The 16,860-nt window shown below is 41.2% G+C and overlaps 1 protein-coding gene across 3 annotated transcripts in view; it reads right to left on the bottom strand.

Annotated features, from left to right (window-relative positions):
* Positions 1-16,860, bottom strand: part of LOC127643155 (protein PRRC2B-like) — a 61,798-nt gene that overhangs the window by 9,528 nt on the left and 35,410 nt on the right. Inside the window, exons 17-29 of one of the 3 annotated variants that reach the window (XM_052125749.1) lie at positions 16,446-16,561; positions 16,080-16,221; positions 15,884-15,939; positions 15,421-15,702; positions 15,226-15,327; positions 14,597-14,789; positions 14,411-14,505; positions 12,883-13,007; positions 12,242-12,470; positions 9,981-10,148; positions 9,766-9,845; positions 8,155-8,242; positions 7,878-8,075 (exon numbers count right to left, since the gene is read on the bottom strand). In XM_052125749.1, the coding sequence (XP_051981709.1) occupies positions 7,878-8,075; positions 8,155-8,242; positions 9,766-9,845; positions 9,981-10,148; positions 12,242-12,470; positions 12,883-13,007; positions 14,411-14,505; positions 14,597-14,789; positions 15,226-15,327; positions 15,421-15,702; positions 15,884-15,939; positions 16,080-16,221; positions 16,446-16,561 (1,874 nt within the window). Of the gene's footprint in view, positions 1-7,877; positions 8,076-8,154; positions 8,243-9,765; positions 9,846-9,980; positions 10,149-12,241; positions 12,471-12,882; positions 13,008-14,410; positions 14,506-14,596; positions 14,790-15,225; positions 15,328-15,420; positions 15,703-15,883; positions 15,961-16,079; positions 16,222-16,445; positions 16,562-16,860 lie in introns of all 3 variants that reach the window. The other 2 variants (XM_052125748.1, XM_052125750.1) reach the window with 2 other exon arrangements.

Below are 16,860 nucleotides of genomic sequence, written 5' to 3'. Positions count from 1 at the left end.
CTCTCTGTTTCCTTTCTTATTTTTTCTATATATGTTTATTCAAATCAATGGTCAATTACCTTAATGGGGTGGGAACTTAGTAGCCTGACTGACAATTGTGAAGCTGAGTTTAAAGCCCTGTTAACCCCGACTGGGGTCGAAATGTGGGCATGCAGTTGTGTGTGTGTTTTCAATGTGTAGATCCTTAAACTCTTTTGAAGTACTGTGTAACAAACAAAATGGAAAAAGATTGTTTTCCCAGACTGTTGTCAAAATGTGGGGAGTGGGAAGGGTTAGATATATGTGTGTTGGTTGGGGGGGTTTGTATAAGGTTTTAGTTTGGTAAAATAAAATGAAACTGGAGAACTGTTTCACTTCCTGTAAAATGTAACATCTGTGATTCTCCAATAAAAAGATTCAAAAAAAAAAAAAAAAAAAAAAAAAGGTGCCCTGATAAGTCTCATTCTTAAAAAGGATAGACCCAAATTAATATAAAATGTATCGTCCAATTTCGCTGATCCAGTTAAGATATAAAATATTGTCTTTAAATTCTGGCTAATCGATTAAGCAGAGTAATTACATCTATTATACATATAGATCAAGTGGGTTTTATTCATGGTCGTAGTTCTTCTGATAATATTAGAGGTTTTATAAATATGATGTGGTCAGCAGCGAATGATCAAACCCAGATTGTTGTTATCTCACTTGATGCCAAGAAGGCATTTGATAGGGTGCAATCTTTAAGATTTTGGAAATGTACAGGTTTAGGAAAGTGTCTATTGGATGGATTAAGTTATTTTTATAAACAACCATTAGCAGCAGTGCAAACTAATGGATTAATGGTAGGGGAACCAGTCAAGCCTGTCCTCTCTCCCCTTTATTGTTCCGTCATGCCCTGGAACCATTAGCAGCCACAATAAGAAAAGAGGATGGTTTTCTTGGCATTGTAGCAGGAGGTGTGACAGGAGGGTGCATTAACTTCTCTAAGCAGATGATATATTATTATTTGTCTCCGAACCTAGAAGATCTATGACTAGGATATAGGGTGAACTGGTCTAAATTAGAAATTCTTAATCTGACAGCATATGGTCTACCACGGCTTTTCAACCACAAACGAAGAGGGACAAAAAAAAAAAACACGAGATTATACAACAAATGCCAGAGCATACGATGGCAAGATAATAGCTGATTACCTATGTGTTTAAAGCTCGTATAGCCATAAGAACAAAACTCCTACCATGACTGGCCTTTCTGCACATGGGTAGTCTGTACCTGCGGCCAGAAAAAAGTAAATGGTCCGGATCATTTAAAACTGTGTGTGCCTTCCGAAGCATATATAAAGTAACAGTCCGATAAATTGGGGGAAGGAATACCAATAATTTTTCTCACTAGATTAGTTATCTTTAAGAGTTTGTTCTTATTGGTAACTGTTAGCATATGGAAAATACAAATGGCACCATACATAAGAACTGTCTCATTAATACTTTGATACAGAAGAGGAAGACTAGGCTGAACTGACAGATGTTTAAGTTTACGAATAACTGTCAGTCTCTGTTGACAGCACTTGTAGGGTGGGGATAATCCAAGATGGCGGCGCGGTAGCACACAGCGGCCAATCCGGATCCACAATGATGCTATTTTTGTTAAAAAAGCCCGACTTTTGCAGCACATGGACATCGGAGCAACCGGTGTTAGTGTCTACCATCGCCAGACACTACTAAAATATAAGACTCATGCAAAAACCAAGCTGCATGATGACCTGCAGGAGGCGCTACGCGTACTCGGCTTGCTGCGGAGACCAGGCATCCAGTCCTCGGCGTCGCCTGATGCCGGTGGCCGGGGGAGAGGACGTCGTAAGCGGTGTGCGAGAAAGCGGAAGCACGGCAAGAGGGCGGGGGTTCATGCTAGGCTAAAAACAAACCCTAGCTGGCCGGCTCTCCCCTCTATCCTGTTCTCAAATGTTTGCTCCCTGGACAATAAAACTGGACTATATCCGACTCCAGCAGGCTACGCAGCGTGAGTTTAGAGATTGCTGCGTCTTTGTTTTCACGGAGACGTGGCTCAGCGACAGAGTTCCAGATGCCGCCATTCAGCTAGACGGGCTCGCCTCATTTCATGCCGACAGAAATACAGCTCTCTGCGGTAAGACTCACGGTGGTGGCTTGTGTGTATACATCAACACGGAATGGTGCAAGAACTCTATGCTAGTCTCTAGTTACTGTTCATCACTGTTGGAGCTTTTGACTGTTAGATGCAGACCTTTTTATCTAACACGGGAATTCACCACTGTTTACATAACCGGAGTTTACATTCCCCCCAGCGCTAACACTAAGAAAGCGCTCTGTGAACTGTATGGGGCTATGAGCGAACTGCAGAACGCTCACCCCGACGGACTGTTTATTGTCGCCGGAGATTTCAACCATGCGAATCTCAAGACAGTGCTCCCTAAATTCCATCAGTATGTGGACTTTGCAACGAGAGGGACGAGCAGCTTGATCTTGTTTACACAAACATCCCAGGCGTGACGGGCAGAGCCCGCCCCCACCTCGGCTACTCAGACCACATCTCTGTTATGTTAATTCCAGCATACAGACCACTCATCAGACGCACAAAACCGCTTCAGAAGCAGGTGAAAACCTGGCCAGCAGGAGCCATCTCTGCTCTTCAGGACTGTTTTGAGTGTACTGACTGGCACATGTTCAGGGACGCTGCAACATATGGCGACTCTACCAACTTGGAGGAATACACAGCATCAGTGACCAGCTACATCAGCAAGTGCATTGATGATGTCACTTTCTCGAAGACCATCACCACACGGTCCAACCAGAAGCCGTGGATGACTGCGGAGGTGCGCACGCTGCTGAGGTCCCGAGACTCCGACTTCAGAGCAGGCGATAAGGCAGCCCTAAGAACAGCTAGGGCCAAACTGTCACGGGCAATCAGAGAGGCAAAGCGTGCACATGCCCAGAGAATCCACAGTCACTTCCAGGACAGCGGTGACACGCGGTGCATGTGGCAGGGCATCCAGGCCATCACCAACTACAGGACAACATCAGTTGCCTGTGACAAAGATGCCTCCCTTCCAGATGCGCTGAACGACTTCTACACTCGGTTTGAAGTGCAGAACGATGTGGTGGCGAGGAAGACCACCCCTCCTCCCAACGACCAGGTGCTCTGTCTTACCACGGCAGATGTGAGGAAAACTCTACGTAGAGTCAACCCACGGAAGGCTGCTGGACCAGACAACATTCCTGGCAGAGTGCTCAGAGGATGTGCAGACCAGCTAGCAGATGTTCTTACCGACATCTTCAACATCTCTCTGAGCAGCGCCGTCGTTCCAACGTGCTTCAAGGCCACCACCATCATCCCCATGCCAAAGAAGTCTTCAGTGTCCTGCCTCAACGACTACCATCCCGTCGCACTTACACCCATCATCATGAAGAGCTTCGAGAGGCTCGTCATGAGGCACATTAAGACCCAGCTGCCCCCCCACTACAGTTTGCGTATCGTCCAAACCGTTCAACGGACGATGCCATCGCCACAACCCTCCATCTGGCCCTCACCCACCTAGACAATAAGGACTCATACGTTCGAATGCTGTTCATAGATTTCAGCTCAGCATTCAACACAATCATTCCCCAGCACCTGATTGGAAAGCTGAACCTGCTGGGCCTGGACACCTCCCTCTGCAACTGGATCCTGGATTTCCTAACTGGGAGACCTCAGTCAGTCCGGATCGGGAACAGCATCTCCACCACCACCACACTGAGCACTGGGGCCCCCCAGGGCTGTGTGCTCAGCCCACTGCTGTTCACTCTGCTGACTCACGACTGTGCAGCAATGCACAGCTCGAACCACATCATCAAGTTCGCCGATGACACGACCGTGATGGGTCTCATCAGCAAGAACGACGAGTCAGTATACAGAGAGGAGGTGCAGCGGCTGACGAACTGGTGCAGAGCCAACTGAATGTCTGTCCCTGAATGTCGACAAAACAAAAGAGATGGTTGTTGACTTTAGGAGAGCACAAGGTGAACACACTCCGCTGAACATCGACGGCTCCTCTGTGGAGATCGTCAAGAGCACCAAATTCCTTGGTGTTCACCTGGTGGAGAACCTCACCTGGTCCCTCAACACCAGCTCTATCACCAAGAAAGCCCAGCAGCGTCTCTACTTTCTTCGAAGGCTGAGGAAAGCACATCTCCCACCCCCCATCCTCACTACATTCTATAGAGGGACTATTGAGAGCATCCTGAGCGTTACCTGCTGCATCACTGCCTGGTTTGGGACTTGCACTGTTTCGGACCGCAAAGCCCTGCAGAGGATAGTGAGGACAGCTGAGAAGATCATTGGGGTCTCTCTTCCCTCCATCAAAGACATTTACAAAAAACACTGTATCCGCAAAGCGACCAGCATTTTGGAAGACCCCACACACCCCTCACACAAACTCTTTACCCTCCTGCCGTCTGGCAAGAGGTACCGAAGCAGTCGGGCCCCCACGGCCAGAACGTGTAATAGCTTCTTCCCCCAAGCCATCAGACTCGTCAATACTCAGAGACTGGTTTGACACACACACACACACGTGTCCTGAGTTACACTTTAATTACTGTCACTTTATAACTGTCTGCTACCTCAATAACTGCTATGGCATTGAACACTATCTTATAGTATGTTATGTTTACATTTTTAGAAACTGTCATCTTGTTGCACTACTGAGTACTGGTCGGCGCTGCACTGTGTCTATTGTCCTGTTCATTGTCAGTAATTTGTTGTACTGTCCCGTACTTTGCACATGTTTGCACGTGCACTTTATATAGGTATATATATATATATATATATATATATGTATTTTATTTCATTGTGTTGTCTCATGTGGTCCTGTGTTGGTCCTTTGTTGTTTTTATGTAGCACCATGGTCCTGGAGGAACGTTGTCTCATTTTGCTGTGTACTGTACTAACTGTATATGGTTGAAACGACAATAAAAACCACATGACTTGACTTGACTAGTAAATACCTAGTGTGTGCCGATTGAAGCTGAGCTGTTTATCTAATGTAACGCCAAGATACCTGAAATGTTCCACCCTTTCCACCATCTCTCCATTAAATGATAATACTGGAAGAATGATCAGTGTTTTGGAAAAGCTAAAAACCAGTTCCTTAGTCTTTTAAATATTAAGGTAAAGAAAGTTATCATCACACCATGTACTATAAATGCTCCAAATGCTAGTGGAGTGTTGATAGTCCAAAAAACACACAAAAAAAAAACATATTTGCTTTAAACTTAAGTAACAAAGATGCAGTTTTAGTAAGTTTGATTCATTTCCATGAAAGATTTATATACCAACAACGATATATACTGTATTCAAAATAAAAAAGTAATAAAATACCAGAACTGCATCATTTAATGGTTCTTGAACGTGCATCTTTCTACCAATGTATATAGAACGTGACCAGTATTGTCTGATTTACAAACAAATTACTCTGAGCAGTTTCTCCTCAGTGAATCTGACTTATGTCATTTCCAGATCATATTAACAAAGAACTGCTCTCATGTTCTGTCATGTTGTACTTGAGGCTTGTGCAGTTACTAACTGATTGTGTTCAGATGACAATGTTTAGTTAAAGAAAAGCCTACACATTGAGTTTCACTGTAATCTGTGTAATTAAAAAAAAATGTTTTTATTAAGTATGTTAGCAAAAACCTTTGTGTTTAGAATTTGTATTTATTGTATTTATAAAAAACATTGCAATGATAAAATAATTTGCATATATATATATATTTAATGAGAAAAGCCCCCCCAAAAACAATAATTTAATATATAATGATAAATAATGAAGTTATAATGTAGTATTATAAATATATTACATATATTATAAATATAATCATTCAGATAATTAAAATGCATTACATTATTGTGGCAGGTAAATCATTTAAATCATTTATAAAAACAACAGAAACACTGGCCTTAGAATACAATATATTGTCATTTCATATTATTGAACATAAGCCTATCATTGGCTAACAGTCCACAGCAATCCATTTTGCAATTGAATTCGTCAATCAGTTAGAGATTTATAATAGCAGCTTTTCTAAGGACGCGTCAATGTACACGTGTCAGACAGATGCTTCTAGAGCATCTCATTGTGGTCTCACATCTCATAGCATCATAAAGAGTGTTTTAAAGGTGTCAAGTTAAACCTAGTTTAAAACTTATGAACACACATTTTGAGATCACTGCATTTGGAATTGCAATCTGTCCAGCTGTGTTTGAACTAGAGCCTGACCGATATGGGATTTTTGAGACCGATTTTAGGAGCAAATTCACTGAGTACAGGTATGGTGGCCAATATAGGTAATCTTTGAGCTGAAATAAAAAAAAAACCTTTTCTATGAGGATTGTTCACCGATTTATCACCGTTATGACTATGTATATATAATATTTTTATCAAAAGTATATCTGACATTATTATACATTGTCAACAAATTCTAAAAATGAACACTGAGAAAATAAAGAATAAATACAAATAAAATGAATAGCTAAATAATCATCAGTACTGTTTAGTATCAGTCAAATTCAGACTATTTTAATACTGCCAGTCAATTATTGGCAGGTTGTAAAACAAGAAGCATTTACACCTGACGGGTCAAAAGAAAAACAGCGGCAGCGGTGTTGCACCGTATTCTGCTATACAAGTTATGGGGAAACTTTCAACGGTAGAAAACCAGACTTTTAAATATTACATTTTATAAATGCCAGGACTGTAATTGTTCAGTTGTGGGGGTACCAAACTGCGAATCCTGAACAAAACTGTTTGGTGAATACATGTTTACACATTAGCTTCCACTCAGCTGACAAGCAATGAAAGCAGTTATGTGGTTAGCTAGTTAGCTATAAGCTCGTTGTCACGGAGAGTAAAAGACCAACTAGGTAACAATGCATTGTGAAATCAACACTCAACAGACACAATCAGGGGCGAAAATTTCATCAAAATGTTGGGGGGGGGGGACAATAACCATAACAATTCTCAAGAGCAATTTTTGAAGGGGACACCAAGGGTTTTTTTGTTGTTGCCCCGTTTGCATTTGTATTATTTTATTTCTTAAACAATTATTTTAAGAATATATCATTATATTATTTACAATACACATATTTTAATTATATTTTAATATAATTGAAAAAAAAACAAACAATTTATTCATACTGAATTAACACGAAATCGACAGCCCTAATTTTGATTTTAAATTAATTTACAGTAGGACCAATTATTGTATTACATTTATGTCTTTATAAAGTCTTTGTAAAGTCATACATTCAAATTAAACACAGCTTTTGCAAGAATTGTTTTCTCTACTCTGTTGAAATTAATTGACCTCATCATTTAGAGTATTCGGAACTGTTAAATACCTAATAATTCCCAAACCTACTCAATGTTCATCAGGGAAGTCTTCATTAAAAACTTTTTTTTTTTACAATACATATATAAAAAATGTAGGTCAATAGGTGCATATAAATGAAAATTATTAAATATTCTTCCTTGTTCATTTACTAAAAGTGTGGAAACCATGCCTTGATTATTTTTAAAATATTTAAATGTAAGAAGTAAAATACAATGCAAAATCTAGTTTAAGTCTACTTGAAGTAAAAAAAACAAGTAATTTCAGAGCAATTAAATAAATTAACAACTATACATTGAACACCTTGGACAGGATGAGGAATACAGAGATGTATTTTGTTTTTTTGCTATATTGCCCAGCCCTACTTGAGTGTTAGGGTAAACAACATCAGGTTTCAAAAGTGTTAAATGTAATTTAGGCTAACATTTTGTTATTGATGTAATTTGATAAACAGCCATGTACATGGAATAACATTACCTAGGTTTACAGTGGGTGGCTCACCTTCATACCGTCCTCAGGGGCTTTAACGGTGGGCTCGGGTTTGGAGGGGGGCCGCTCGCACCCAGGACTGGTGTAGGGCGTTGAGCGGATGATAACGGCCTTGTTGACCTGCATGATGGGCCGTTGGATGGGGTTGGGGAAGGGGCTGCTGGTGGGGGGTCTCATGTGCATGACCATACTGCCCTGAGGGCCAGAAACCTGCACACAACACATCATCAGGGCCGGCTCACATCATCACACGCACATCATTACATTCACATTCAGAGGTGAGTGATACCTGCTGTGTGTAATGACCTGAAAGAGAAGCAATGGCTGGAAGAGCTCCGGGTCCGGAGGGCTTTCCACTGGGGCTGACAGAACCGGATCTGAGTGGAAAACATAGAGAGAAACATAATGAAATACATACATTGTCACACATGAAAGAATCTTTCAAAGACCCAAATGGAAAATTATATTTATACTAAATTGTTTTGCAATCTAAAATTTGTGTATGTATGTAAACATATATAGTATTTCAAATAATAAATATTCATAAGCAAATGTGATTATTTACAGCTACCATTGTGCAAAGAGGCATAAAACAATTATCAAATATAGTTCTGAATATCTGCTAATAATCTAATTATCTAATAAATAAACGTCTACATACAATAAAGACACTTTTGTTTTCAATAATTCCCCATAACAATGCAAACTGACAGTTATTTTTCAGAGCTTTTGCTCCGCTATTCACCCAGGGTCTTTAGCCACTGCCTCAAACATCGGACACCGTCAGAGAAGCCTGGAGCACACCTGCTCCCAATGCAAACTGAATGAAAAGCAGTGGAAAAAGATTACCAAGTCAATGCACTGGGAGAGCGTGTGATCCGTGGACTAACTCAAGGTGAGCAAAGCCGGGGAGGGTGGCTCATCTCGGCTTGAATGACATGCAAGAGCCCCCTGGATGTGCAGTAGAACAGGGGGTTTGAATGAAAATGCAGTCGGGAGGATCAGTTCCTCCAGGCCCTCTGTGACGGTGACTGAAGCAGAGGAGGGTGGATCAGATCGCGGGTCCAAAAGCAGAGTGCATAAAAGTGCAAAAACAAACAGTACACTTCACAAATCGGCATGAAGGATATATACAACCCTCATGTTGTCGTTTTCATCTTTTCATTAGCTACACGACCCATCAGTCAAAAATGATCTAGCTTTGCACTGGCCGACTTTATCCAGAAACAAACATGGATGACGCAAATCTTTTACATCACTCGTGTCGACTGTACTTTTTTGAAGGACTACCCAATCACAACTGCACCGAAAATTTTGAGAGAGGGCTCATTTTGTTCATAAGACCCTCCCAAATATCATGTTTAGGTGTTTTGCTACTGACACACTACACAGAGTGCAAGATTTCACACAGAATGGACATGAATCATAACTTGTGTTGAATATGTAAAACCTGAAAAAAGACAGATTGATCAATATTTCTGCATATTTGTACATTTTTGGACTAAAATCTTTAATGGATTTTATTTATCTTGCAATGAAGAGCATTCCAAATTTGGAGGATTGTGCTCATCTGTGTTGGTTGGAAGACAATAAATGTAAATATACAAGTGGGTCATTTCTGTCCCACCAGTCTTTAAGAGGTTAAAAGATTAAAACACATGCATTCCAGCCAATCAGAATAGAATAGATAATATTAATTTAATTAATGAGTGAAAGTGTCCAATGAGAGGGTGGGTACTGAGATTGTGACGTCACGATTTTACATGCATGTTTAAACATGACGATTAATTTCTTTAGGAGTAAACTTTAATGAGGAAAAAAATACAGAGTGAGACTTTACTTAATTTAATGCTTCCGTTCTGTGTGATTTCCTCAATACTGAGTTGTTATATTTGCTCACCTGAAAGAGCCGCTGGGTATTCCAGGTGTGTGGTTGTGTTTGTCTGAGAACTGGAATCCTTTCATGTCCATCTGAGAGGGCTGCAGAAGAATACGCAATGATTTACCAGAGATTATATGTGATAATTTATACACACACACAGTGATTGGACACTTTAACCCACTTGTGTGTGTGTGTATGTGTGTGTGTGTGAGATTGTTGTGATGGGCTCTCACCTCTCTGCTGGCGCTCATGACAGGTGGCTGTGATCCAGGTGGCATCATACGGCGTGGCGCTCTGACAGACAGGTTCTGGTTCTGCTGCAGCTGGATGGACTGAGGCAGAATGAGATGCTGTTGGGCTGAACCGTACCGTAGCTGAGAGCCAGGCATGGGCATCGTCACCTGAACACAAACACGTTCAACATCAATGCCAAATTACTGTACAATTGTAAACCATAAGAAAACTAAAATTAAACAAAACTGGACACACCTGTGACCACACATCACAAGCTTTCAAACAAGAAATGCATGTTCATCATAAGATTGTAAACACATAATATGTTATGTATGAATTATTGCAATCTTTTCTTTAAATTTGTGGGTGTTCCTGTAAGTAGCACAGGGTATCTGCAGGTATCAGCACATCCAAATTAACATTTACATTTATGCATTTGGCAGACGCTTTTATCCAAAGCGACTTACAGTGCACTTATTACAGGGACAATCCCCCCGGAGCAACCTGGAGTTAAGTGCCTTGCTCAAGGACACAATGGTGGTGGCTGTGGGGCTCGAACCAGCGACCTTCTGATTAACAGCAATGTGCTTTAGCCCACTGCACCACCACCACTCCACCACTCCAAATTAATACTTTAAATACCCTTTTGAAGAACTTTTCAAATATATTTAAGACTTACATGTCACTTCAATCACAATCGAGGTTAAGGCATATACTTACCCACCACATGAAGTCATATATTAAAATGGCACACAGGTAATGTGAGAGGAAAGAGCTGGTTTGATACTGAATGCATACTGTGTGTATTTTTATACAGACATCTATAGTAGTTAGTAAAGTTATGCTTTTAAAGTACTTATGCTTTTGTTCCTTATTATATCCAATGTATCTTGACAGGATGTCACAACAAAAATGCTTTTTAGTGCACTCATTGAGGCTCTCATCAAACATGAGCAAAAATGACCTTGCATTATTAACACTACCAACAACCTTGAACAAGACTAAATAGAATGCCACACGTGAAACTTTTTGCTTTATCTAAACTATATTTTTACTATATCTGGGAAAATTGTTTGAAAAAGCTGGCAAATATCTTCATTCAACCTGAATGAGTGGTGCTTTGCCACTGTTCTGAGACATCACATAACTTCAGCCTGCCACAAAAATTTCACTTTTTCATTTATTTGCAACAAAACAGCAACACAAGCTCAAAGACTGCAAGATCGTGTAGATTTGCACTCTACAATACAATAAAATAAGACCTTTCCTCTCTGAACATGCCACACAACTGCTTATTCAGTCACTTGTCATAACTAGACTGGACTACTGTAACGCTCTCATTGCAGGCCTCCCTGCATGTGCAATTACACCTCTGCAAATGATCCAGAATGCAGCAGCATGTCTGGTCTTTAATGAACCAAAGAGAGCACATGTTTGTCTCTCTCCACTGGCTGCCGGTTGATGCACGTATCAAATTCAAGGCTCTGATGCTGCATACAAAACAGTCACTGGGTCTGCTCCAGCATTCCATAAAATAATTTATGCAGAACTACACTCCCGCCAGAAGCCTGTGGTCGGCTAAGGAACGTTGCCTTGTTGTACCAACACAGAGGCACCAAAAAGCTTTCCCCGACTCTCGGTTTCATCATACCACGTTGGTGTAATGACCTTCCCAAATCCATCCATGAACCTGACTCACTCTGTCTTCAAAAAAATGGCTAAAAACACATCTTTTCCATGAGCACTTAACTAGTCACTTAAAAAACCCCAAAACAATTTAATTTTGCAAGTGAAACTTTGTAGTATGACACTTTTCGTACAAATGTCTCCTTAAGATGATTCGCTCATGTTTTCCCCTTTTGTAAGTTGCTTTGGATAAAAGCATCTGCCAAATGAATAAATGTAAATGTAAACACAGTTGGCCTAATAAAAAGCAGTATTTACCAACATATATTTTTACTACAGCATTTTTGGTGAATTAACAGGATGTGCAAAAACAACAGTACAACTCACTTTTTTTTGGAACCCATTTGAATTTTATTTAATTATCCAATAAATAATAATATCACTGTGATCCCCAGTCAAGTTTATTATTATAAAACACATTAAATTATAATAATTTTGAGAATTATGTATTTATATAATAGTAAATTATTTCTGTAGTATTTACCGTACATTCTAAAACTTTAATGAACACAGATTCCCTGTTTAATCGTCGTAAAATCACTATAAAAGGACAGCTGTGCTCTCGTGCTCTTGCCTGTATGAGTTGTGAGTCCATGAGTTGTGACGTGCTCATTCCAGCAGCACCGTCGTACACCAAAGGCTGACTGCCGCTAATGGGCTGATAGTGAGATCCAGACTGCGATTTCAACAGCTCTGATGGCTGCATGCCAGGGAACGCAGAGTACGGCCCTTTGAGAGGAGCACCTCCAGACAGCACCATGGCACTAGGCTGAGACAGGTTTGGATGCATGTACACCTGAGACCTAAAAGACAACAGGCAGACACAACCGTCTGGATTTTTTACCTGAACAACTGTGATGGAGTTCATCTCAATGCAGACAATTATCAGTCTCTGCATTACATCAGAGTTCACTTCGTTTGGTGGGTATGAAAGTGGTTCTTTACTCAGGCGTGCATCTGTGAACTGAACCCACTTCTGGTCTGGGGTTAATGTTGACTCCAGTACAGTTCACAGATGGTATGGAAGCAAATTGGTCCAATTTATGGAAGTGTACCACTACTGATAATACATCCATTATAGTACAAAGCATTTCTCACTGCCAGGCCCACAACTTAACATAACTTGATCACTACCAGGCTGACACTCAAACTGATGACACAAACATACCAAACAATACAATGTGAACAGAGAGCTATGGACCATGGCCGAGTTACCTGAATGGAGGGATGGAGTTGAATATCTCTTGTGACTGAGATACAGGAAGCGCTCCACGTAAACCCAGCTGAGCCTGAGCCTGAAGAGACGTGTGCAGAGAGATGGGGATCTGCTGAGGGGTTGCCTGCACGCACACACACAGGAAACATGGGTTATTCACATACTCATTGTTCATATTCCTCTCGACCAATACATTTTCATGACTCTTCCAGCAGTTTGTGATTACTTGAAGGATTATCTATTATATAGAAATAGCTATGGCAGAGATTTGTCTGGTACCCTTTCTTAGAATAAACAGATTTAAAGCAACCGGTCAGGTCAAACAAAAAGTCCTGCAGCCAACTTGCACCATTTGCACTCAGACCCAGGGTTTCTTGGGTGATCTGATCTTAAGTGGTCAGGTGTGACTCATCGCGGTTTACACCTGGTCACTTAAATGCATTGTACATCAATTAAAATGTGTACTATTGCATTATAATAAACCACGAAAAAGTAAAAAAATACAAAGCACCAATAAAAAAAGCATGCTGTTTCTCCCAGATGCAGCTGAAATGTAATCCAAGCACAAACACATGACTCTTTGCATATACTGAATGTTTTTTGCCAATAAAAGCCTTATAAAACTTATGAATGCTTATCATTGTTTTCCAGTATACCATAGAAACATGTGAAAAATAATCTACTGAAGCAGCAAACTTTGCAAAACACAAAATTGATGTCACTGCCAATACTTTTGGCCACGGCTGTATTACCTGCATTAACTGAGCTTCAGATGTTCGTGCTTCTCATCTGTGTTGATATCAAAGACACACTGAAGAAGATCTGTGAAGTTCATGTGTTTGTGTATATACTGTATATCCACTTTTTTACATTTTACGATTGGACGGTTATTACCTTTTAAAGCCGCTCGTAACTGGCAAAGTTTAAACTTGTTTTTGCACAGCGGTTGATAGGTTAGTGCGTCACTGCTGTCAGGGACGCACACAGGATGGATTAGCGTTACACCTCAAATGCGGTGTGGTAGCATGCGTTTTTGACTACCTTCGTATTTGATTTCTGTGATCCGATCAAAAAGTTTTAGACCCCTTTTAGAACTGTATTCAGCACCGACCACCCCAAACACATCTTAAAACCAACTGTAAATGGGATCACATTTGCATACTTGAATCAAGTATGTTTCTTACATTTTCAGATATCAACCAACAGTTTACTCCGTCGACTCTGCATATTAAACTGGGATAGGAAAAAGCATTTTTAACATAAACTTCACACACTTCACATTTAAACAATTCTCTTTAGGGTGCCAATGTTTCAAAACTAAAAACGAACAGTCACAAAAGAACAAGTACTAGTGTATATTCACTAGAGCAAGTTTCATGAATGATATTTCCAGGTTTTTCATGATTGTGCAGAATCTCTTTAAACGGCTCACATCATCAAAATACTGGAAGACAATTCTATATTTCTAATGCTGGGTCAAAACAAAACGGAGTCTGAATCACTCAGGATGTGTTTGCGGACGTGTACCTGCTGGTAACTGGGCTGCTGAGTCAACGGTGGCACGAGCCGTGGCTGACTGTTAAACACATGACCATCCAGATACAGAGGAGGGATGTGACTGCCTACAGACACACAATACAGAACAGCATTCAGAGAGACACAACCACTGAACATTTTATTAATAAGAGTGCTCACATTCACACAAGAGCAGACCTTGCATGGAGACGGAGGGAGCGACTGAGGCCACAGGCATGGATGGCATAGACATGCCACTGAACGAGCTGTAGCTGACGGCGCTGGAGGAGCCCACGCTGCAGGCTGGCTGAGTTCCAGACCCCATGCCGCTGGGAGAGCCCTGCTCTGGAAGAGACTGAGAGTTCTCCCACGCCTTACGAGCTGACTCCATCTGACAGAAAAAAACAACAAATGGTTTATTATCATCATTCATAGAAATGCATACATCCTCATACTTCTATAAGAGGTCATTCAAAAGCCAGATAACAGCAGTTTTTCAGAGGCCTCTCATTCATAAATTTCTGCTGAATCACAAAGCTATCATATGGCTTCAGAAGACTCTGAATATAGCGCACAAATCAAATGCACTACTTTATTAGTGCTTTGATGGTTCTTTTGTCATTTCTGGAGCTTGATCGAAAGAACTAACTTGAGTAACACACAGCATCGGATTTGGATGGGTCTCGTTTGTCCAATACCTGATCCATTTTCAAAGGTTAGTTTCAGAACAGACACTGGTGCATCCCTAAAATAATTATCAGTGGTTGTGTTGTTCTTGTCATGTGATTTTATTAAATCCCTCATGACAGCAGATGCGATGCGGTTACCTTGAGTGTGAGGTCAGCGGACGGGAAGCTGATGGGGTTCAGGTTTATTCCAGACTGCAGATGTTTTCTACGCAGAATCGGGATTGCTTGATTTAAACCCGCCTTGGCAAACACATTAACAATAGAACAAATGGGTCAAATTTCTTCAAACATGAATGAAGCAGTAAACATCACACTTGTAGCTCATGTACGCACGTTCCCAGCGAGTGCATCCTGCTGCTTGGTGACCGGGTTGGACACAGGAACTTGTGTGGACACCGGAGGAAGGCTGAAGTCTGAATCTTTTGCACTGACGCCAAACTCAATGGGCGGCACAGGAAGAACATTGTCCACGTGCAGGTCTACTCCGTTGACGGGAGTGATGGGTCCCTCCAGACGCTCCATTGCCTCAGAGCCCTTGCGATTCTTCAGTGAGCGCTCATTACCGATGGGGCCGGGTTTGTGTTCTTTACTCTGCTCGGGTCCAGCGTCTGAATCCTGGAGCACAGAGGAGCGGAACATGTACATGAACATCAGCTTTTCCAAAACAATTGATTTGAGGTGTAGCCTGACACAACTGTGCAACTGTGTTTGGTCACTTTACATGTCGGTCAGACAGTCTCTTCCTGTCTAATTGGGCAGTTTGTGGTCAGAATAAGCTGAATTGAATGATCAGTACCTCTGAATTCGGTTCACTTCCCGTGTAGGACACCTGTTTCGTCCAGGAATCACCACCTGATGATTGGAGAGTCAGAGCTTTAGGAAAAAAATCAAAACCAGTTATTAACAGCATCAAATAAGAAAAATAATTTGTCAATTTATACAAGCATCTAATCGGATTCCAAAAAGTCTTCTTCAGGTCCTGTTAGCGTTACCTGTGCTGTTGGTCTCCCAGATCTCTGTACCCAAGTTGCTAGTGGAGACCACATCTTCAGGCTGCTCGATGGACATGCTGCCCTGCTTCTTAGCAAAACGAGGCGGCATATTTGAAGTGATTGTTCTGTTCTTTACCAAAACCTACAGAGGCACAATCACAGAACTTTAAATTCCAGTAGCAGACAATCATGCAATACATGTTGTTACTTCATACAAGCAAGATAACCTCTGCATTTGAAATGGACACAGTGGTATTTTCAGGTGTCTGCGGACCAGTGCATTTACTATAAACTGAAGGACTGGGAGCGTGATTCATGCAATCACGTCATAATCAGTCAAGGCCGTCAGACCGAGTGATGACTTACTGGAGTACCCTGACCTTTCCTCCTGCGCTCGTCTTCCATTGGGTGCCGCTGTTTTTTGGACAGAGTGTCCTGGAACACCTCTGGACTGGGTACAGAAGCTCCTGAGTCACTCTCAACTGGAAAGAAACAGGTGTTACACTGACAGCTCCAACACTTAAGAACAAAACACATGAGCTACTCGATGTGTCATAATGTGGAACACACGAAAACACTTTTGCTGTTTCACTTATTTTAAAATTATACCAGAGCAATGAGCATTGCTGAATTCTTGTTTATTATTAGTTGACACACACTGATTAATATATTCTAATCGACCCTTTGCTGAGCTCCGCCCCCATGGGTTACTGTTGATCACTCAGACAAACATTGCTGAACTTCCAGTGAATGGTGCGTTTTTTTGGTAAAACATGATCAA

This window comes from Xyrauchen texanus, chromosome 4, assembly GCF_025860055.1.
Source record: "Xyrauchen texanus isolate HMW12.3.18 chromosome 4, RBS_HiC_50CHRs, whole genome shotgun sequence".
Taxonomy (NCBI): domain Eukaryota; kingdom Metazoa; phylum Chordata; class Actinopteri; order Cypriniformes; family Catostomidae; genus Xyrauchen; species Xyrauchen texanus.
Note: the sequence above shows the minus strand (reverse complement) of the source record. Positions and strands in the feature narration are given on the sequence as shown.